The sequence below is a fragment of the Canis aureus genome, chromosome 18 (genome assembly GCF_053574225.1).
Source record: "Canis aureus isolate CA01 chromosome 18, VMU_Caureus_v.1.0, whole genome shotgun sequence".
NCBI classification, from domain to species: Eukaryota; Metazoa; Chordata; class Mammalia; order Carnivora; family Canidae; genus Canis; species Canis aureus.
In genome coordinates, this window is record NC_135628.1 from 38,343,208 (window position 1) to 38,366,181 (window position 22,974).

The 22,974-nt window shown below is 40.6% G+C and overlaps 1 protein-coding gene across 3 annotated transcripts; it reads left to right on the top strand.

Annotated features, from left to right (window-relative positions):
• The first annotated feature begins 1,043 nt into the window (after window positions 1–1,043).
• On the top strand, window positions 1,044–17,196 carry ASNS (asparagine synthetase (glutamine-hydrolyzing)). 3 transcript variants are annotated; one of them, XM_077856810.1, is made up of 13 exons: window positions 1,044–1,190; window positions 3,931–3,966; window positions 4,780–5,051; window positions 9,275–9,512; window positions 10,555–10,740; window positions 11,001–11,102; window positions 11,546–11,673; window positions 12,973–13,099; window positions 13,964–14,070; window positions 14,769–14,869; window positions 15,980–16,061; window positions 16,149–16,304; window positions 16,860–17,196. In XM_077856810.1, exons 3-13 carry the CDS (start codon window positions 4,803–4,805, stop codon window positions 17,067–17,069), a joined length of 1,686 nt encoding a protein of 561 aa, XP_077712936.1. In that variant the 5' UTR covers window positions 1,044–1,190; window positions 3,931–3,966; window positions 4,780–4,802; the 3' UTR covers window positions 17,070–17,196. The 3 variants fall into 3 exon arrangements, with proteins under 3 accessions (XP_077712936.1, XP_077712938.1, XP_077712937.1); XM_077856812.1 differs by lacking the exon at window positions 1,044–1,190 and adding an exon at window positions 1,457–1,688; XM_077856811.1 differs by lacking the exon at window positions 1,044–1,190 and adding an exon at window positions 1,457–1,684.
• The last annotated feature ends 5,778 nt before the right edge of the window (window positions 17,197–22,974 follow it).

The following is a 22,974-nucleotide window of genomic DNA, read 5'->3' on the forward strand; positions in this document are numbered from 1 at the left end:
AAAAGGTCAAGTCAACACAACCAGGAAAGTGACAATCTAATTGAAGGCGAATATAACGGCATCACAAGTTTGATGATGATCCAACACAAAATAAAAATTCACTGATCTGATATCCAGAAGGGGGAGAAATTTAATTACGTCTGAGATAGAAGATAGTGAAATCTACCTCATAGTTAATAAAAAGATGATATCCTTCCAGCTCTTCCCATCTGCCCCATTATTTATTAATAGGACAGATCTTTTTGTATGTCTACATACACGTCTATGTATCGGATGCTCTCTTAGGAGTCAAGGGGAAACTGAAGTACAGGTTTCCCTGTTATCTCAAAGTAGAGTGTTCCTATGAAACATTTTGTAGGCCGAAATGACATAAAATGAAGAAGCAGTTACCATTCATTACTTTACATGGAAAATGGGTTTTCTTAGATCCTCAAAATAACCTCTCTTAGGCCTTTCTGACACCTTAGGACACATCCTGCTAACGAATGCACGATATAAATAGAGATAAAGCACAGATGCTCTAAGACATTGTTCAAAGCTAGGGCACCTTGATGCTGAGTGCAGATCTGGGGAGGGAACTTGGCAGTGCCATTCTTGCTGCTCCATCCATGCTGGCTGCCAAATAAATACTGAACGCTATTTTCATTTTTCGCCTTTCCCCCCTAAAAGCAAAAATCCTCTTCTGATTTCTTTCAGGTAGCAAAAACAGGTACCCATGCGGGCCTTTTTGTTAGAGCGCAGTGGATACCTGTGCACCTAAAACCTTTGCAATTAAGGATATGAGGGAGATCTGATGCGAAGGGGACCCTGATCAATTTGGCGATGATTTCCCAAAGAACAAGCCAAGGGCAGAAGACCTCCTCATGGCCAGAAGAGCAGGTGAGGTCACCCTAGGTGTCAGCGGGGCACCCGGCTAGACCTCTGAGGCTCTCCCCTCCAGCAGGTGCGCTAACACTTTAAGGAGCTGGAACGGAGCAGTCGGTCCTTGCTCCCCGCTCCTGCTCCGCCCCGCCGAGGTCTCGCATCGTGGGCCACGCCCCTGCGCGCTGGTTGGCGCCCACAGACATGATGAAACTTCCCGCAAGCATTACAGGAGCGAGGCCGGGAGAAAGCCGAGCAGGCCCGCCGCCCCGCCCGCAACCTGCAGCCCCTACCCGGCGCCTCCCGCCGACGCCTCCGCCGGAGCCCAGGTAAGCCGGGCCCGGCCGCCCAGCGCAGCGCCCTCCCGGCGTGGCCCGGGCCGGCCCGGGGAGGGGGCGGGGGGCCGAGGAGGCGGCCGGGGCGCTGCTGCCGACCTGCGCGCCCCCGGCCCGAGGCGGCCGCCGCCTGCCCGCGCTGCGGCTCCTGCGGCTCCTGCGGCTCCTGCGGCTCCTGCGGCTCCTGCGGCTCCTGCGGCTCGAGGGGCGGGGCCGATTGTGGCGCACCTGGGAGCCCGGCGGGGGAGCGAACACCTCGCTCCCGGCCCCGCGAGGAGGGGGCCCGGGGAAAGGCAGAGGGGAGGCCGGGCTGCGGCCCACCCGGGCCCCGGTACATCTCACAGCTTGTAATCCTATTGCACCGAAGCCTGTGGAGATGTTCGCAGTCCGGGGAAGCGGCCGGCGGCTGCACGTGGCTGCGGGGCAGTCGGAGTTTCGGGCGGCGCAGCCGCTGGTCGGATCCCCGGGCCGTCTGTCCACGCCTAAGGGTCTGTACGTGCCCCTCACCTCCGGCTCGCCCCACCCGTTTCCTCCCCTCCCTCTCCCCACCCTCCCCTCCCTCCCCACCCTCCCCGCCAGGCTGCAGGACTCCACAAGTGACTTGAGCAAACCTCACCCAGAAGAGATCTGTCAGGGCGACAGGCGGAGTGGCGTGGAACAAAGCAAAAGAACTGACTTGCCTTTCTCATGGATATCTATTCCGTAGGGCTAGTTTCAGATTAATGTTACTCTTTTGAATAAAAGGACCGTTTTCTTCTGGGCCCTTGGCCTACATTATTTCTTCATAGGCCATTGCCCTGGGTGCCTTGCCTAACCATTTAAAAGCACTCATGACCCTTTTCTCATTGATCAAATTGCTGTAAGATTAAAAAAAAATAATAATAACTTAAGTCTTGAGCCTGTCCAGGAGTCGGTTGCTGATATCTTAATGCAAAAATAAAACAATATGGTGAGGTAGTTGGTAAGCAGCCTCGAAATCAAATGCACCGAAGCAGCACTGTCCAATTCAGCCCACATGTAACTACTGAGAACTTGAAATGCTGACTCGTTCAAATTGAGGTGTGGTGTAAGTGTAAGACACACCAGATGTTGACGATTTAATAGAGAAAGGCAATGTATCTTGATAATTTTTTATACTGATTACCTACTGAAATACTCTTTTTGGTATATTATGTTAAAACATATTTCAAGTTATCGTCCCTGTTTCTATTTACTTTTTTTAATGGGGCTACTAGTGTTTTTAAAATGCCATATGTAGCTCACGTTTCTACTGGACAGCACTGTTCTAGAAGTTTATGAGGAAATACAGAGAATTCCTGGGAACAGGTAATAGCAGAAGGAAAAAGCACACAAGTAGGACCTTTGCAAGTAAGAGTCCAATAAAAATAGGTAATAGTTTTAATGTGCTTTTTCCTGCTGCAGAAGGAAGTGTGCTTCCTAATTAATGTGTGTTCCCCTTCTTGCTCCTCTAATTTAGTGCTTAATGTGTGTTCCTTATAGTAGACTTAATAGTGGGATTCACTAAGCTGCATTAGGAAGACGGGTAAATGATTCAGTAATGACCTCTTGTGATTTTCTTTTCTTTTTTTTTTTTTCTTAGATTTTTTTTTATTTATTCATGAGAGACACAGAGGCAGAGACACAGGCAGAGGAAGAAGCAAGCTCCCTACAAGGAGCCTGATGTGGGACTTGATCCCTGATCCCAGGATCACACCCTGAGCTGAAGGCAGACTCAACCACTGAGCCACTCAGGCGTCCCCCTCTTGTGATTTTCAAAGCACTGTCTCAGTCCATTTTTAACTGGTATAGAGTGAAACCTGGCTTATCAGTAGTCATATCATTTCAATCTAAGTGAATTTCCCCTAATCTCAAAAATCCCATTAGAAGCTATTTGGCCAGGGGATCCCTGGGTGGCTCAGCGGTTTGGCGCCTGCCTTTGGCCCAGGGCGTGATCCTGAGTCCCACGTCAGGCTCCTGGCATGGAGCCTGCTTCTCCCTCTGCCTGTGTCTCTGCCTCTCTCTCTCTCTCTCTCTCTATGTCTATCATGAATAAATAAATAAATAAATCTTAAAAAAAAAAAAGAAGAAGCTATTTGGCCAAGTGCATGGAAGGGACTACATAGGACACGTGCCACTTCATGTCCAAGTTGTTTGAGTCCCTACTTTTCATCAGTTTGATATGGTCTTGTTAAAAGGCTAAACAAGCTTTGGTTCACTTAGATACAAACACCCTCAGAGGATTGTCCAAACTGACTGGTGTAACTTTATAAATTTTCTTGATAATTTTGTCTCAAATTAGGCATTGGCTGCAATTTTGAATTAAAAATTCCCAAATAAAAAAAAAGAAAAGAAAAAGAAAAAAAAATTCCCAAATAGTTTCTAAGTTCGAGATATTTTGGTAAAATACCTGGCTGACAGCATCCAGATAAAACAACCCTTTATTTCACAGTTGAGAATATGAAATTGCAAGGTAACATTTGTAGGAATTGTTTGTTTTTTAGCCTATAGGGATGGCCAAGTTGTTTTTCAGAGATGATGTTGCTGTTTATGTGCCACTTACTTTGCTTTCTTATGAACCAAGGCAACCTTGAGATAAAAATATTCTCCAATATTTTTGTCTTTTGGAACATTTTGATGATGAACATTATGCAGCTCTATCAACCTAAATTTTTTTTTTTCTTATACAGCCAGGATATCTGATCCTAGATAACATGCCTTTCTTTTTTCTCTTTAGAATTTCTTTCATCACATTTGAATAGATCACTTAGAGGTAAGCCAGAAGTTGTGAAATTCTTGTACTAGCTGTATATCTTAATATCACACTTGAGCAAGTATGTATGATCGTTTTTACCCTCCATACAGGTAAAGATAGGACATTTAATTGTCAAAGAGACCTCAGAGGGAACTGTGGTAGTACTTTGAGTCTCTTGGATTTTTGAGGGCCTCTGAGATTCTGGGATGTAGAGAGTGGGATGGGGGATCTCACTAGATTTGAGCCAGCCTGGACATGTATCTTTATCTTAAAAGTAAACCTAGAATATGGCATGACTCCCTCTGCTCTGAGCTCTAGCTGACCAAGTCTCAAGGTGAGAGATATGCAGGCTTCGACAGGGTGCCAGACTGCTACAGCTGGCCAGATGTAAAGGTCATGCATTTTTTCTGAATACTTGTATGTAAATTATTATTATTTTTTAGATATTTTATTTATTTATTTATTTATTTATTTATTTATTTGAAAGAGAGAGTGTGTATGCATGAATGGAGGGGAGGGGCAATGAGAGAGGGGAAAGCAAACCTCCCATTGAGCAGGGAGCCCCACTCAAGGCTCCATCCCAGGACCTGGGATCATGGCCTGAGTTCAAGGCAGATGCTTAACCCACTGATCCACCCAGGTGCCCTGCTTATACATAAATTAAATCATTCTCAACTCCTGTGTGCTTGGCGGCCTAATGGAAAATTGCTGTAGACGAGATAGTTTAAGTTTCAGCCTTTGAAGTGGAGTATGCCAGTTTTTGGAATTAAGATTTAATACAGATTTGGAATGGATATTGAATATTTAGCTGACCTGTTCTTCTCTTCATAGAAAGCCCGTAGCTCCATTGCACCATGTGTGGGATTTGGGCCCTCTTTGGCAGTGATGACTGCCTTTCTGTGCAGTGCCTGAGTGCTATGAAGATTGCACACAGGGGTCCAGATGCATTTCGTTTTGAGAATGTCAATGGATACACCAACTGCTGCTTTGGATTTCATCGGTTGGCAGTGGTTGACCAGCTGTTTGGAATGCAGCCAATTCGAGTAAAGAAATATCCTTATTTGTGGCTCTGTTACAACGGTGAAATCTACAACCACAAGAAGGTAAATAAAACCAGAAGGTATCTGGATGTGATTAAACCTCAGAGCTAGTTGGTTATAATTTTTAAATATTTTGTATAAAGCTTTCTACTTTTCAGTTTCCATGTCCCTCATTTGCTGCAGTTATAAAGACTATGCACTTATGCACAAAGAGGTCAAATGAGCTGGTCACAAAAAAAAAAAAAAAACAAAATTGAGGATTGTAATTCTTTAACTCAGAATTTTTTTTCCTTTTATGAATTTGATTATTAATTAGAGTCTATGTTTGGTGCTAGGGATATAATAGTAAGTATGAGAGGTAGGTCTGATGGAGCTTTGTTTGTTCCATTTAAAATCAAAGACAAAAAAAATTCCTTTTACATATGATAAATATTCTGAAAACATGGATGATGTGGGAGATTCAGTGTCAATAAGCATGATCAGAGAAGGCCTGATCAGAGGAAGGGACACTTTTGAACGAATACCTAATGGACCGTGATCAACTATCAGCGCTGGAAAGAACTTTTCATGCAGAGGGAATAGCATGTGTAGAAGCCTGTGGCAGGAAGCAGCCCTGGGATTGTGACAAGGGGAGTAGGTGGGAAGGTGGGGTTAGGAGGATCAGCAGGACTCAATCAAGAAGGACTTGGTAAGGAGTTGGACTATCATTCTAAGAGTAGTAAGATGGGAGAATTTTAGGGTAGGTATAGAGTTTAATAGTTTGGAGGTAATCATACTTGTAGGTTTTATATAATCCTGCCCTTATGATATTTATTGCTCTGCATACTGCACTTACATAGAGCCACATGCCAGAAGGGTAGCCAGATGCAACAGAGTGCAAGAAGTGATTTTTTAGCAGTATTAAAATTGGAACAGCTTCCTAATCTGGTGAAAGCTTACTCAGGATGAGAGTGGTGAGGGAGTGGAAATTCTGACCTCAGGAAGCCAAATTGGCTAAGAACCTTCCAATCTGGAATTGTTTAGCTAGTGTTTCATAAATCTTTTAATCTAGGGGTACCCCGGGTGGCTCAGCTGTTTAGCACCTTCAGCCCAGGGCCTGATCCTGGAGACTAGGGATCGAGTCCCACATCAGTCTCCCTGCATGGAGCCTGCTCCCTCTGCCTGTGTCTCTGCCTCTCTCTCTCTCTCTCTCTCTGTGTGTGTGTGTCTCTCATGAATCAATAAATAAGATCTTAAAAAAAATTTTTTTGAATCTAAAATTTCCAAGTAATCTTTTGTTTGCCACCGTCCTCCCCAGATTTTAATTTTGAAGATTTCAAACATGTAAAAAAGAACAGAACGAGAACCTAGATTGTATAACTGTTAATGTTTTACCATATCTGCTCTGTTTGTCTCTTTCTGTATATATATCTAGGCATTGATTTTTTTTTTTTTTTTTTTGGCTGAATCATTTTAGAGTATACTATAGATGTGACACTTTATTCCTAAATATATAAGCACTTCCTCTTAAAAATTAGGGCATTCCTCTACCTAACACCAATACTATTAAACCTAAGAATCAATAGAACCATTTAATATTCAGTTCATATTAAATTTCTGCAAGTGTGCCAAGAATATCTTTTTATTTTTTGGGCGGTAGGAAGATGTGGGCAGGGGCAGAGGCAAAGGGAAAGAGAAAATCTTTTTTTTTTTTTTTTTTAAAGATTTTATTTATACATTCCTGAGAGACACACAGAGAGAGGCAGAGACATAGGCAGAGGGAGAAGCAGGCTCCCCACAGGGAGCCCGATGCGGGACTCGATCCCAGACCCAGGATCATAGCCTGAGCCAAAGGCAGATGCTCAACCACTGAGCCACCCAGGTGTCCTGGAAAGACAGACTCTTAAGCAGGCTCCATGCCCAGTGTAGAACCCCACATGGGGCTTGATCTCAAGACCCCAAGATTATGACCTGAGCCAAAATCAAGAGTTGGGATGCTTTAACCCACTGAACCACCCAGGCATCCCCACCAAGGATATTTTTATAGCTGTTTTGTTTGAATCCAGATAGCATTCATACTTCATACAGTTAGTTGTTCCTTGATACTTTTTGAGTCTTGATATGTTAGGTCTATCATTCCCAGGTAGGGATTTACATTCTAGTTACCCTTTGGACATTTTTCTCTGGGTGATAGCTTTTGATGTTTGTTATATGCTTATAGGAATACTCCGAATCATAGGCTTCTCATTTGAGAAGTTTTTATAGTTATTTAGATTCCTTTCATACATTTATTAAGGGTGTATTATACACAGGCATCCTCTTTCTAGGTGCTTAGAGATAAAATGGTGAACAGGAAAAGTAAGAATGGAGTTTCACACTAGTGAGAGTACAGGAAGGAAATAGTTAAGACTACTTTCCTACTTCCTTCCAAGTTAATACCATATACACAAGAATGCTGGATTGCATTATGGCAATTTTAACCTGATTTTCACCTGAAAAGATATAGGAAATACCTTGTTTTACTTGAACAACAACTTTGCTGCTTTTATGTTTTTTATTGAAAAGTTAGAAAATGATAAATGTTTCAAAAGTGTTTTTATTCTAAATTAGTCAAATATATTTTCAAAAAAAAGATATTTTCAAAAGCATAGACATTCCATTGTTTCTACCAATCATCTAAGCTTATGCAGTGTGAGCACCCAGAAATTTGTCTAGGTGGATGGCCATTTTAGGCGTATATAAAGTATGCTGCAACATAAACTTCAACGCCCCTCTTTTTTTTTTTTTTTTTTACAGAAAAGAAAATTTATTCCTGCTAATAAAATATAGCTGGAGGTATGTTAGGCATGGAGGAGAATAAATGAAAGAGAGGAGAAATTTGAGTGGAGTCTGGGGCAGAGAAGAGTCTCTGCAGGGAGCATTAGAGGCTTACAACCAGCAGGTCAAATGGCAGTGTGATTTCTGGATGGGGGCAAGAGATAGGGGCTTTTATCCCAGTGTAGCTTTTACCCATGTGGTTTCAGGAGGGTGAATAGTGGTACATGGGAATCATTAACCAATAAATTACCTGCTAGCTTTAGCTAAAGAGCAGTGCTGACATGGTGGCAATGGAGGATAGATTAGGGAGGCCGTGGCTTACCGAAATCATTGAATGCTTTGGGGTATATTCATCTTTCCAATGCCTAAGCCCAGAAGGGTCAGCAGAAGACTGCTTCCAAACCCACCTGCTAGTGACAGGATCTTCCCAGATGGTCTCTCAGAGTAGGGGGAGGTGAACCGGAAGTGGCTTTGTAGTCGCTGGAGGCAGCCAAAACCCATGTTTTGGGTCATTCTGAATGCTCATAGACGGAAGTTTCACAAATCGTAGAGTGAACATGATTGTGAAGCATGATTATAGGTCATATGTATACAAACATAGATTCTCTTTTTGAATTTTAGAAACTTATTTTAATGTTTAAACTTATCCAGGATTTCTACCTCATTTTGTTTATATGAACTTCTCTCCATTGTCAGCTAAAATATGAGTAAGTTCGCAGAAAGAGGAATTCTCTGAGTACTTTTCACCGTCTTTGCCAGTGGTGTTGGAGAGCCACAGAGTCCAGGTGTAATGTAATCAAACCCTCTGCACTCAGTGGTCATGACTGTCACTTTGCTGTGCCTTGGGGGGGTGTGAGCTGCTAAAGCCTCCCTGTCATTTTGTCCCTCAGTGAGAAGTAGTAGCTTTAATGCCACTGCAGTGGTACAAAAACTGAATATTAACGGTCATTCCCTGGGGACCAGCAGCTTTGTTTGCACCATGTCTTTATTGTTGTGATGGAATCATCTACTTGTCAGGGACCAGAACCAACTATATTTGTCCTTTTGCTTTCCATTTTTGTAGGCAGGTCTTTGGGACTGAACTGGAAAAACCTTAGCTGATATTATATTCCCAAGCCAAAATACTACAGTTGTGGCAGCACATTTTTAGTGTCATGGCAAGGGGACATCCTATTTGCCTCACGTACAGCTGTAAATATATGTGTATTACAGACATAGCACATATGTAATATGCATTTCTATCTGTCCACACAGGATTGTTTTGATACACTGCATTTATGAAAATGCAACAAAAATTTTCATGGACTTAGCTCTATGTTATAAAGAATTTGCAGAATTGTGACCTCAAACAAATTATATCTTGATAATGCTGTAATTCCACTAAAGTGCATGCTTATAGAACACGGAAGTATTGAACCAACTTGCAATGAAAAATTATTAGTGAATGCACACAGATTTTAACATGTTTATTTTATTATTACTTTTATAAGATGCAACACCATTTTGAATTTGAATACCAGACCAAAGTGGATGGTGAGATAATCCTTCATCTATACGACAAAGGAGGAATTGAACAAACAGTTTGTATGTTGGATGGGGTATTTGCATTTATTTTGCTGGATACTGCCAATAAGAAAGTGTTCCTGGGCAGAGATACTTATGGAGTCAGGCCTTTGTTTAAAGCCATGACAGAAGATGGATTTTTGGCTGTGTGTTCAGAAGCTAAAGGTAATGATAGAATTTTTCTGTGGGTTTTCATTATTGCTCTGGTTTTGTGTTTTTCTCTAGCTCATATTTCTGAATATCATAATGGGCACTCCAAAAGTTTTCAAATGACTATTTCTTAGTGCTTTTATTTTTAATTTATTTTTTTAATTTTATTTAATTTTTATTATTTTTTTTATTGAAGTTTGGTTTGCCAACATAGTCTCAGTGCTTTTAGGATAATATATCAAAAACTAATCCATTCATGGTATTGCCTAGTTAAAACTTTTAAATTACTCTTCATCCCCCATAGAAGTTATATGGCTCTGTTGAGGTCTGCTAGCTAGTGATGGGATCTGAGTCCAATCTGGTTTTTGAATTCAATAAGACAGATTACTAGGCTGACAAATTCACATTGTAAATCATAATGAGCATTTAGATAGGCTATTCCTATTTATAATATAACATTGATTTTGTATCAAAGATTATGGTGGTGTCAGGTTGGTTACTCTCTGTGAAAACTTATTGAGGAACTTTAGATTATACTGTTAACATTACAGAGTATGTAATAACTAAGAGGTAGATGCCTGACTTCTTAATATCCAACTTTAAAGTAAAGTCGATCTCTTAGTGGATCATTTTGCCTGTCAAAGGTCTAGGAACCATGGCTATTTCGTAAAATACCTCAGTCAAAGAAATGACTCCCAGGATAACATAAAATGAGTAATTTCAAGTCGATCTCTCTGTTTAATGTATCTTTTTATATTTAATTTATTATAGAAAATAGATTCTCTTGATTTGAAATTTCAGCTAGGGAGAAGATATTGAACATTGCTGATTTTCCTATTTGAATTACTAGAAATCAGTGCAGCCTTGCTGTATATCTCTACTACTGTGCCCTCTCTAGTAAGTAGATAGTAGTATTTGGGTTAATTTTTCTATATTTTGCTCATCTAATAGACATATGTTTATATTAAAAAGGGAAAATAGGAATTTAGGGGATAATAAGTAACTAAAAGTTATTGTGCATTGTATCTTGAGTAAAATTATCTTCTTGAATTCGTAGGTCTTGTTAACTTGAAGCACTCCACGACTCCTTTTCTAAAAGTGGAGCCTTTTCTCCCAGGACATTATGAAGTTTTGGATTTAAAGCCAAATGGCAAAGTTGCATCTGTGGAAATGGTCAAATATCATCATTGTAGAGATGAACCTCTGCACGCCCTCTACGACAATGTGGAGAAACTGTTTCCAGGTAGTAGATACTCCCACTCGCCTAGTCCCTACCTGTCTTCCCCAAAAGGAAAAAAGGAAATGATATTATCATGTCACTGGAATGGTTCGAGTCTGAAGAGCTATTTCCTATTTAATTTGGAGGTGGTGCATTGGGATTTGGCAAATTCCACGGTTGAGCACATGTCATCATGATAGATACAGATGATTGTGTACCACGTTTCAGTAAATAATTCAGACCAAGATTTTCTGGAATTGTTTATTTATTTTATGTGTTTATAGGTTTTGAGATAGAAACTGTGAAGAACAACCTCCGGATCCTTTTTGACAATGCCATTAAGAAACGCTTGATGACAGACAGAAGGATTGGCTGCCTTTTATCAGGTAAAGGCTGTTAAAAAGCCTAATTATATCTCATGCGTATTTAACTAAATGATTTATAGTTATCCCTGAGGTTTTGACTATAAAATATTTATGATTTAATCTTCCCTCCATTGTAGATTGAAAATGATTTCTGTAAGCTGCATTTAATATTCATAGTTATATAGCAATGTCAGGTTCTGTTATAATCACTGCGATGAGCGAGCTAATATACATTCTTTAGAATCGTGTGTAGTGATTTTTTTAAACCAATTCAAATACTATAACCATTATCTCAGGTAATATATGTTAGAATTTTCTTTTATTAAAGTTAATTTTTAGTCTATAAAACTTGGGGATTTTTAAGTGGTAAAACTCAAAACCTGGAGCCTAACAGGATTATAAATCCCACCTGTTCCTCCCTTATGCAAGGCACATAACCCGTGTACTTCCGGTCTTACTCACAGGGGGCTTAGATTCCAGTCTGGTTGCTGCCACCCTCTTAAAGCAACTAAAAGAGGCCCATGTTCAGTACCCTCTCCAGACATTTGCAATTGGCATGGAAGACAGTACTGATTTACTAGCAGCTAGAAAGGTAAGACATTGTCTCTCCCCATTATTTAGTTAAGACATACCTGTTAGAATAAAAATCAAGCCAATAATTAATAATTCTATGCTTATTTATGCTCCTGTACTGACTCAGGTAATTAGTTTAAATTAAGGATATTAAAATGGAATGAAATACCTGTTGAGTATCAACTGTGTTGTACACACTCCTTTGGGTACTTCTACCAAGGTTTGTGCAATCCTAAAAATCCCATGATAATAATTCTTTTTGAACATAAAGATGTGGTATAGTGGTTATGACTGCACACTTTGAAGCCTGACTATTGGTTTCAAATCCTACCTCTGCCATGTAATTCGTCATATATGTAATGGGAATAAAAAATCTTTTTTTTTTTTTTTTTTTAATTTTTATTTATTTATGATAGTCACACAGAGAGAGAGAGAGAGAGAGAGAGAGGCAGAGACACAGGCAGAGGGAGAAGCAGGCTCCATGCACCGGGAGCCCGATGTGGGATTCGATCCCGGGTCTCCAGGATCGCGCCCTGGGCCAAAGGCAGGCGCCAAACCGCTGCGCCACCCAGGGATCCCTGTAATGGGAATAATAGTATCTACTATGGAATAGTTTTGTGGTAAAAATGATAGAATTCATATAAAGAACATAGGATAGAACATAGCATGTAGTAAGTACTCTGTAAACATTAGCTATTTTTTTTTCTGTTTTTAATAAAATACTGTGTGTTAGGATTATGGGGTGGGGAGGGACCTTATACATATAATATATATTCAGTGTTCAGGAGACCTTATTCCTACTCTAGAAGAACTTATGTAGAATGGATGAGAAAGAGCTAGAGTGCAGTCTCAAAGTAAGTTATCAATGCTGATAGAATTCAAAATAGCCAAAGAAAAAAGGGTGGTGGTGGCGGCATTCCCTTTAGGAATATTATCCTGAATGTAATGTAAAACATTGCTGGAGGGCCAATAGGGGGCCATGGTTAGAATGGGGTCCCATTGGACTAGAGAGAGAGGAGGTAGGTAACTTCGGTGTGTAGGGGGCACACTTTAGATGGTTAGGTTGAAGTCTTGGAGTAGAAGGAGCTGATGGGCTGTCTACCTCTTAGTTGAGTCAGGGCAGAGACTGAGGGAGGCCAGAAAATCTGACCAGGGAGCTGTGTATATGGTGGCCTGGAGAATCATTTCCCCTATTTTGCCTGGTTTATTTTTCACTGCTTTTAACTTATAATGCGCTGTGAACTACTGTCATCTTTCCTTCTCAAGAGCAGTTCTTTTCTTTAAATAACAAGTGTATGGACGTTTCTTAAATAATCAGGTGGCAAATCATATTGGGAGTGAACACCATGAAGTCCTCTTTAATTCTGAGGAAGGCATTCAGGTCCTGGATGAAGTCATATTTTCCTTGGAAACTTACGATATTACAACAGTTCGTGCTTCAGTAGGTAAGGTATTCTCGGATAACAGAAAGATTTTTAATACTGAAAAAATAATAAGGGTTAAAAGATTATTTCAGACAACAGTTTGAAAAACAATACTTGAGAATGAATGCAAATGAAATTCCTAGGTCAGCAGTATTTTAAGACAAGACCATTTAAGAATTCCCCGAATCTCTTTGGGACAGGAATAAATACATACACTTCCACACTTATGGTATCACTACAGATGATCCTTCACTTAACCACGGTTCCACTTAAACAATGTTTGACTTTGTGATGGTGTGAAAGCAACACCCTTTCAGTAGAAACCATACTTCAACTTTGAATTTGGATACTTTCCCCAGGCTAGCACCATGTGGAGGCTACTGTCTCCTGATGCTGGGCAGTGGCAGTGAGCTACAGCTTTCAGTCAGCCAAGTGATCACAAGGCTCAACAACAAAACTCTCACAACCACTCTGTTGTGAAATTTGGTGCATGGGGAGTGTTAGGAAAAAAATTGAAACTAAACTATCTAAATTCCCCACTCCTATTATTTTTGTAGAGTGATACTGGTATGAAAGCTATTTTTTTTTTTAAGGTATTTGTCATTGTTCAGGTTAACAGAGTTTTAAGATGGACATTCTTGATCTAAAAGCATTAAAATCTGTATAGGAAATTCTGGAATGATTTTGAGCTATTTCATTATAACAGTACAACTTCTGGATTAGGTATATTAAAATGGCTTATAGACAAAAGGTCATTATTTTGGAGACTACTTCATTAATACAGAGTTCAATCGAAGTAAAACTTAGTAGTTTCCAAAAGCCAAACAAAAGGCATTTTTGGTAGAGAGTTATGTTGACATTAACAATTTCTGTCCCTCTTCTAAGGTATGTACTTAGTTTCCAAGTACATTCGGAAGAACACCGATAGCGTGGTGATCTTCTCTGGAGAAGGCTCAGATGAACTGACTCAGGGTTACATATATTTTCACAAGGTAAGCATTCTGAAATGGAGAGATATTGGCACTAGTCTAGGAAAAGTGAACAATTTGTTTGCTATTGTCTGTCTTTTCACTATAGCCCTACCACTTGAGTGTCTTGTGATGTAGGTGAGGAAACCAGATAGTGTCTGATTTGTATTTTTTATTTTTAAGATTTTATTTATTTGAAAGAGAGTTAATATGAGAGAAAGAAAGAGCATGAGCAGTGGGGAGGGGTAGAGGGTGATGCGGACTCCCCACTGAGCAGGGAGTCTGATGCAAGGCTTAGTCCCAGGTCCCTGGGATCATGATCTCAGCTGAAGGCATGCAGACACTTAACCAACTGAGCCACCGAGGTACTCTGTTTTATATTTCTTCTGGGGGAGAAAGAAGTCTTGATGGTGTCCGATTATCTGCATTTTTTGAGAACTGGGTAAACATGAGAATCGTGGTTCTAATATGTCTTGAGATCCTCTGGCAGAGTGGTTATTGCCCACAGTGTCCCATTTTATTGCCTGACACGAACTGATTGGTGTGAAGGGAGGCCTGTTTTACCAAGCAGGGACGCCCTTCCCCAAACCTTGTGTAGCTTTTTTGTCTTACCTGCCATTACAGCGGGAGTGTGGGAAAGAGTAAGAAATATAGATTGTTCTGTGTGCACAAAGCAAAGTTATTGGTGTATTTGTAACTTCACCTGTTTGTTTGTAACACAGGCTCCTTCTCCTGAGAAAGCCGAGGAGGAGAGTGAGAGGCTTCTGAAGGAACTCTACTTGTTCGATGTTCTCCGGGCAGATCGCACTACAGCTGCCCACGGGTGACTCAGTAGTCTGAGAAGCAATTATAAAGATAGCTTCAAAAGTCAGAAAGCTCAACAGCTGATTTTTTTGTTTTAATTTGGTTATATGTTGCAAAGTATGATTTTTTTTTTTTTTTTTTTTGGTGAAATTGAAGCTCCTCTTATTCCTAGTGCTGTTGCAGCACTGATGAGGGGGAAGGGATGGTCTTTAGGGTTAGACTACCTACTACTACAGTCCCACTCTGCTGCCATCAGAACAATGGAGAAAGAAGGCAGATTGTAGCTCTTTTTAAGACTTTTTAAGAGAATTAAAGATGATACATCCCTATGAAATAAGTGTTGAGTGCCTGCCATGCCCCTTGGATTCTGTGGTGACCCTGTATGGGTACAGGGCAGTGAGGATCCAAGAGGGTTGATTAGATTATAAAACAGGTTTCTCTGATACCATTTCTGGATGCCTAAAGTTGTCACTTTGTGGCCAGTCATGTTGGAGAATGAGACACTATTGTATATGATAGACAACTGATTTTCAATGTTTTAGTTGCTTCTACTAAATCACACTTAGATTGGAAAATAATGAACCATGGTGTGGGGAATGAACTGAATCCATGGTTATCATCTCATCCATTTGTTTTAACCAGAGTCACCAGGATTTCGGAAACATGTTGTGGCCTTTGATGAAACACTACTGAATTTTATGTAAATTAGTCATTTAGTAGTAAACAGTTTTGAATTATTACAGTTTCTAATAGGATGAGAAATGGTGTCACCAAGAAAAGATTTTGATTTTGATTTTGATTTTCATAGGAAAAGTACATTCTCAATGATCAGGTCTCTCATGATTCTTACTCTTTCTGCTTTTTGAGATGTGCATTTAATTGTTTATGCAGGGGAAAGTAAATTATTGTCAAACAGTTGGTCTTACTCTGATAAGGTAATATTGTTTTAAATGAAGATTTTTTTTGTATTCTTGCAGTAGTGTAGCACAAGCAGGAGGACTGCAAAAAATGACTTCATTGTCTTAACATTATTTAAAGACTGGTTGAATGCTAAGAAACTTTCAAGGAAAATCTAAATGGACAGGCACGAAATATTCATTTTGATTTAGATTTTCTTTTCCCCTTTAAGCCTTGAATTGAGAGTCCCCTTCCTGGATCATCGATTTTCTTCCTATTACTTGTCCCTGCCACCAGATATGAGAATTCCCAAGGTAGGTGAATCAATTCAAGATAAAAACTGTCCATTGACACTGAATATATTTGGAACTTTTACTGACATTCCTTTGTTTTCATGTCAGAATGGAATAGAAAAACATCTCCTGAGAGAGACATTTGAGGACTCCAATCTGATACCTAAAGACATTCTCTGGCGGCCAAAAGAAGCTTTCAGTGATGGAATAACCTCAGTTAAGAATTCCTGGTTTAGGATCTTGCAGGAATATATTGAACATCAGGTATAATGTCTTTAGAAATATTTTTTGGGAATAGGGCATGGTGGACACAGAGTTGTAGTCGCTGTCCATTTTGTTTAAATGTTTTGTGTCTGTTGGAGAAATTCTCTGTAAACGATATTTTTATAAGAATTTCATAAGATTTCAATAGCATGAAGGATTATATAATAGCATCTAGAATTGAAAGAGCAAAAGAGGCGACTTACCAACCATCACTGACCTCCATTTAACACATTATTGGGGACCTGCTGGGTGCTGCTGGCAGGCAGGAATGTTTTATTCCTGAATAAAGGAATTACTCCTTTAATTCAGAGCCACCATGTATTACATTCAGAGCCACCATGTATTACAGATAGTCACAAAAATGTTCCTTAAAAGTCACTGCAGCTGTGTATATTAGGATATTTTAGCATTTTCTAAGTGAAAGGTTATTCAAAGGGTCTCTTGGGCAATTTACATCATGCCTTTTGGTTATCTTTTGTTGTTGTTGTGAAGCCACATTAAACACAAGTGTTTCTGTGCCCTTTAAAAAACCATTTTGCTTTTATGCTCTTCCAGGTTGACGATGCAATGATGGCCGCTGCAGCCCAGAAATTTCCCTTCAATACTCCTAAAACTAAAGAGGGCTATTACTACCGTCAAATCTTTGAACGCCACTACCCCGGCCGGGCTGACTGGCTGACCCATTACTGGATGCCGAGGTGGATCAATGCCACTGACCCTTCTGCCCGCACTCTGGCCCATTACAAGGCAGCTGCCAAAGCCTAGGTGCCCTCTGCACTAGCGAGTACAAGGCAATAAAGAGTTAGGGGGCTTGGGAGTAAGAGGGGAGCTGTGAATGTCAACCACGTAGGCTTATTGGGCATGAAAAAAAATAAAAGTCCCAAATCAGAAACATTGCTGTAATTGTTTATATTCATATAGCCCCTTTATTAGGGGTAACTAGAAACTAAGCAGCTTTTATTATTTTCCAATAAGAGAGATTGAGCTTAGGACTGGGGGAAGCCATCAGACATTTGCAGGCACTCACAGGCATTCTGGCTGTTGCAGAAGACTTGGGTTTTGTGCCACCATGGCCCTCTTCCAGTCCTCGCCTCCTCTTAGTGGCCTTCTCCCAGCTTTCCCCTCTTCCTTTCTCTATCCCCAGCAGCTGGCCAGGCAGCTGGGTCCATTGTAGATGTCCATGACAGCTCTATTTTGTGAAATAGCCATTTCTATCTCCTTTTTCTGTTGAGCAAACAGCTTTTTTAGAACTGCTATGCTAGATCAGAGGTCAGCAGACTCTTAAGAGACAATCAGTCTTCTAGGCTTTGCAGCCCTCCATCAGAACTGTTCAACTCTATGACTGGACTGTAAAAGCAGACCTAGACAATATGCATATGAGTGGAGATGGCTGTGTTCTCGTCAAAATTTATAAAAACAGGCAGTAGGCTGGATTTAGCCTGTGGGCCCTGCTGTAGAGAAACAAACCAAGCATTTCTGATAAAAGGAAAAAGCATGCTACACCTAAGTGGCAAAAGTAAAAGAATTAGATTCGTATTTAAGTGCTTATTGGTTGTTTAGGGACAACATTTTGAAATATGTTATAAAGATGAATTCAGGGATCCCTGGGTGGCACAGCGGTTTGGCGCCTGCCTTTGGCCCAGGGCGCGATCCTGGAGACCCGGGATCGAATCCCACGTCGGGCTCCCGGTGCATGGAGCCTGCTTCTCCCTCTGCCTATGTCTCTGCCTCTCTCTCTCTCTCTGTGACTATCATAAAAATAAATAAATAAATAAATAAATAAATAAATAAATAAATAAATAAAGATGAATTCAGTTAGTAGGCACTTTTGAAGAGCAAAGTGGTAGTGCACAGGTCAACATAAGAATGCTTGATGGGGGGGTATGCCTGGGTGGCTCAGTGGTTGACATCTGCCTTTGGCTCAGGTCTTGATTGAGTCCTACATCAGCTCCCCGCAGGGAACCTGCTTCTCCCTCTGCCTATGTCTTTGCCTCTCTCTGTCTCTCATGAATAAATAAATAAAATCCTAAAAAAAAAAAAAAAGAATGCTTGATGGGAAAAGTGAATAGGACTGGAGTTTATTTCCCTTCTTGAGTTTGGGCAGGATTTCAAGATTGCCTTGACTAGCTGAATCCAGTAGAAGTGAGGCTGTGCCTTCCAATGCTAGGTCACAAAAGGTGATTTGGCTTATGCTTTCTCTCGATGCATGTTGTAAGGAAGCCCAGGCACAGGGAGAGGCCACATGTAAGAGTTAGGGCTGACCTCACCACCACCACCCCTACCCCTCAACAGCCAACATCAATCACCAAGTATGTCAGTAAACTTCCAAATGGTTCCTACTCCTGCTCTGAGTCTTCAGCTGAGGCCCCAGTCATGGGATAAACCATCCCTGCATGCTGTGTCCAATTCCTGATTCAAAATTCCTTGAGTGTAATAAATGGATATTTGACACCATTACCTTTTATGTGGTTTCTTACACAGGGACAGTAGTTGGAACAGGTAAGTCCTAGGACCCCTATTTTATACACGTTAAATCAATTGCTCAGTCAATTAGTTAATTGCTAGGTACTGGAGCTCCAAGTTACTTGACAGATTGGCTCCAGAACCTTTGTGGTGGTCTTTCCTGACTATCCCCTCCCATGACAGTTTGCAATTACAGCCCAGGTCTCTGCTGTGAATTTGGAAAGGACCCCCTCTCAGCTGGAGTTGAGAGTAGGGTTACGTGCCAGGAGATCACAGTGACGCTAAGCATTTTCTGAAACGGGATAGATTAGATGATGAGAAGATTGCAAATAGTCCGTGCATTACCACAACTGAAGTTACTTCTTGCTCAAACTGTATGTTCATCTGGGCCTATGAAGCTCTGCTCATCATTGAAGGGGCTATAATCATTCTGAGACCCAGGCTGAAGGAAACATAAACCTGACACAAGCTTCCATGACCAGCAAGGCAGAGGACCAAGAAAATGATGAATCATGTACCGAAACTCAAGAGCTTCCACCCTGAAGTGACCTATTACTTTTTCTTACATTTTTGGGGCCAAAGCAAGTCATGTGGCCATCCCTAATTTTGAAGACACACTACCAGAGAGTGGTACTAATGTCTCAGAACCACCCTCAGTCATCAACTATTCAGCTCACTTTCTTGCCTACATCCAAATACACACATCCCCTTTTCAAGAGTGACAACCCCCACATGCCACTTTGTCACAGCAATAAGCCCAGAGTTTAAGATTCTAGGTGTTGTACCAATATGGGAGTCTGCTTCAGGTGGCATCTTTTTGTGAACTAAGAATAAAAGTTTTCTTCTATAACTAAACTTTTATATATCTTTGTTCAATATATAATAGGGCAGGAGTAGAATAACAACAAAATGTACTACTTTTCAAAAAAGGATAGAATGGGAGACATACAGCAAACTAAGTTGTAGCAATTCTGCTACCTGCTTGGCAGATGTTTTCAGAGCCCTCACCCTGGGTCTCCAGCAAAACATGGGCCCTCAAAGTTCAGGTAGGAGTGAAAGAGCTGGGAAAATCAGGGCTTGTGCATAAGGTGAGAAACAGGGAGCCCTTTGGAGGGGGAAAGCTAATGAATATAAAACTATTTGACTCATAGCATGGTAGTTATGGTTACCCAGAATATTGATCACCCTTCGTGATCTGACCACTACTGCACTAAAAGCTACAATCAATCTTCACAACTGTGAGGTATGTACTATTGAGCTTATCCACATTTTATGGAGGAGTAAAGTGATAACACAGGCATTCTATCATATGCCTAAGTTCATGTAACTAATAAGTAATCAAAGTGGGATATTTGATCCAGGTCCCAGGGTTGTACTTAACCCCTACTCTGTTACCTTTCAAAAGGTTACAGAATTATTTGCATGGAAAAATATAATTCCAAATTTTTTCTCAAATTGTGTATTTTAATGGGATTATATATTCCATTTTATGAGTAGTTTATAAGTTATTTAGCACATCTAATTTTTTTAAAAATTATTTTTAAGATTTTATTTATTTATTCATGAGAGGCAGAGACACAGGCAGAGGGAGAAGCAGGCTCCATGCGGGGAGGCTGACGTGGGACTTGATCCTGGGACTCTGGAATCACGACCCGAACCGATGGCAGATGCCCAACTGCTGAGCCACCCAGGCATCCCTAGCACATCTAATTTAAGAAGAAGGATTTTTTTTAATTTTAAAAATGTTTAATGTACACACCTAAGCACATATCATTTGTGTAACTGAGATCTTATGTGATCGAGAGCTAATATGACTGAGATATTATGTGAATTCTTACCTGATTTCCACTCTACCTAGCCAATAAAAGGATGTCAATAAATCAGTTCATAGTTCTTTGTGTAACTTGGAGAATTTTTAATAATGTTAGGAAAAACTATACTTAAATTGTTGGTATATATTAGAAACTGGTTGTTTCGGTGTAAAATATGTGTTTGATTTCTGACGATTAATGTAATACATAAAACCACAAGGTGGCAGCCACTACACACTGATTTTTCTCTCCAGGCAACTTAATGCATTTCTCCAACATAGTGGTGGGGGCAAATTATTTTATGCCAAATTGGAGAGATAACATGTTGATTTCATACAATAAATCCCAGCACGGAAGCTCCACAGTTTGTTAGAGTTAATTAGTGAGCAGTTTTAACTTGCTAACGGCATATGACTGTTGTACAGGCCAGTAGGAACTTATATGTATATTTTTTTCTGAACTTTAAAAAAAAGATTTTATTTGAGAGAGAGAACAAGAAAGGGAGAAGCAGAAGGAGAGGGAGGAGGAGCAACCCCCCACCTGCACTGCCACTGAGCAGGGAACCTGACACAAGGCTTGAACCCAGGATCACAGGATAGTGATGAGCTGAAAGCAGAGGTTTAACCAACTGAGCCACCCAGGACTGTTTTCTGAGCCTTTCCTGTTCTTCCTTTGATCCACCATCCTAAACACACTTGTAAAAAGTGTGTCCTGACAAGAAAAGATCTTTTATGTTCTGAAAGGTAAGAAGGAATGTGGACAACCTCAAATCTGTTTTTATTTGCCTTTTGAATATAATCAATCTACACATGAACTTTTTCAAGACTACCTGCTGCAGCTAGCCCTGTTTATTCTAGCTAGACAAAAGACGAAACCTTGTACTGAACACTTTACTCACTGATGACTGTCAACCTAATGTTAATCTAAGATCATACCAGGTCTCTAAAATAATCCTGAGAGGTACCCATTGTGTTGTCATCCCCATTTAATGCACCAAAAAAATGGACTGTGCAGGCAGCCTAGATCTTGAGAGGTCAACTCATGGTCAATGGAATTATCTATTGATTATAATGAATACCACAGTTCTAGATTAGCAAAGTGATTTGTATTTGTGGACAGATGACTTATAGAAAATTGGTGAGCCTTCATACAATGACCACTATGCTATGCAAGAAGTGCCTTCTTTAGTTCTTACTAACATAAGTAGTAACTTCTTATTTAACTTTATCCTTTGAGGTTGAGCTCACCAATAGAGATATTGGAAATTCTGGAGCAGAGGTTTTAAAAGTGGAAAGTGAGGAAAGAACCTTGGGTTTGTGTTTGTTTATTTCAGGGAGTGAGAAGAAAACAGTTAAAAAGGATGATTCAGGGATCCCTGGGTGGCACAGCGGTTTAGCGCCTGCCTTTGGCCCAGGGCGCGATCCTGGAGACCCGGGATTGAATCCCACTTCGGGCTCCCGGTGCATGGAGCCTGCTTCTCCCTCTGCCTGTGTCTCTGCCTCTCTCTCTCTCTCTGTGTGTGACTATCATAAATAAATAAAAATAAAAAAATAATTTTTTTCTTTGTAACCATATAAGGTGATGGATGTTAACTAACCTTATTGTGGTAGTCATTTTCAATACATGTATGTCAAGTTATTATGCTATACAGAGCTAAAGTTATACAATGTTGGATGCCAATTATATCTCAATACAAGTGAAAAAAATAGCTAAGAGGAGCCAGGCAGGTATTAATGGTGAAACTAGCCTGGGCCGGGACTGGATTGCTGTATCAATGGCAAAGAAAGATCAGGACTGTGTATATAGGGCAGAGCTGCTCATTGGGCAATATTGCTGTATTTATCTGTAAGAGAATCCAGAAATCTAGATTTTTAGATATTAGTTTTTAAACCTCTTGATTTTGGCAGTTTCAATCTTAGATGGTGACATAGAAGGCCCTGAACTCACCTCCCACAGAGTCTACAGCTACACAAGGAACAATTCCCTCTGAAAGAAATCCAGAAACTAGCTGCGTGACTCCTACATGTCAGTCAAACAAAGAAAAAAAAAAAAAACCCACATCGAAATGAGTAGGAAAGGCTGACAGGCATGATCATCATAAGCCCCCTTCCCCCAGCACAGTGACATGCAATTGGGAGGGAACTCACAACTCAGTTTATTCCTGAGAAGTACAGGCTTTGAGACCAACACCAAAAGTTGAGGGGCTTCTCAACTTTTACAACTTCCACCTCAGGGATGGGCCCCCAAAAAACCAAGCTCTGAAAGTCAATGAGGCTTGTGTCTATGAGACCCACAAGATTATAGCAAATGAAGAAGCAGTTTTTAAATGGCTCATTAAGACTCATCAAGGCTATCCACACAGGGTCGAGCACAGAAATAGCATACAAAACACTCAT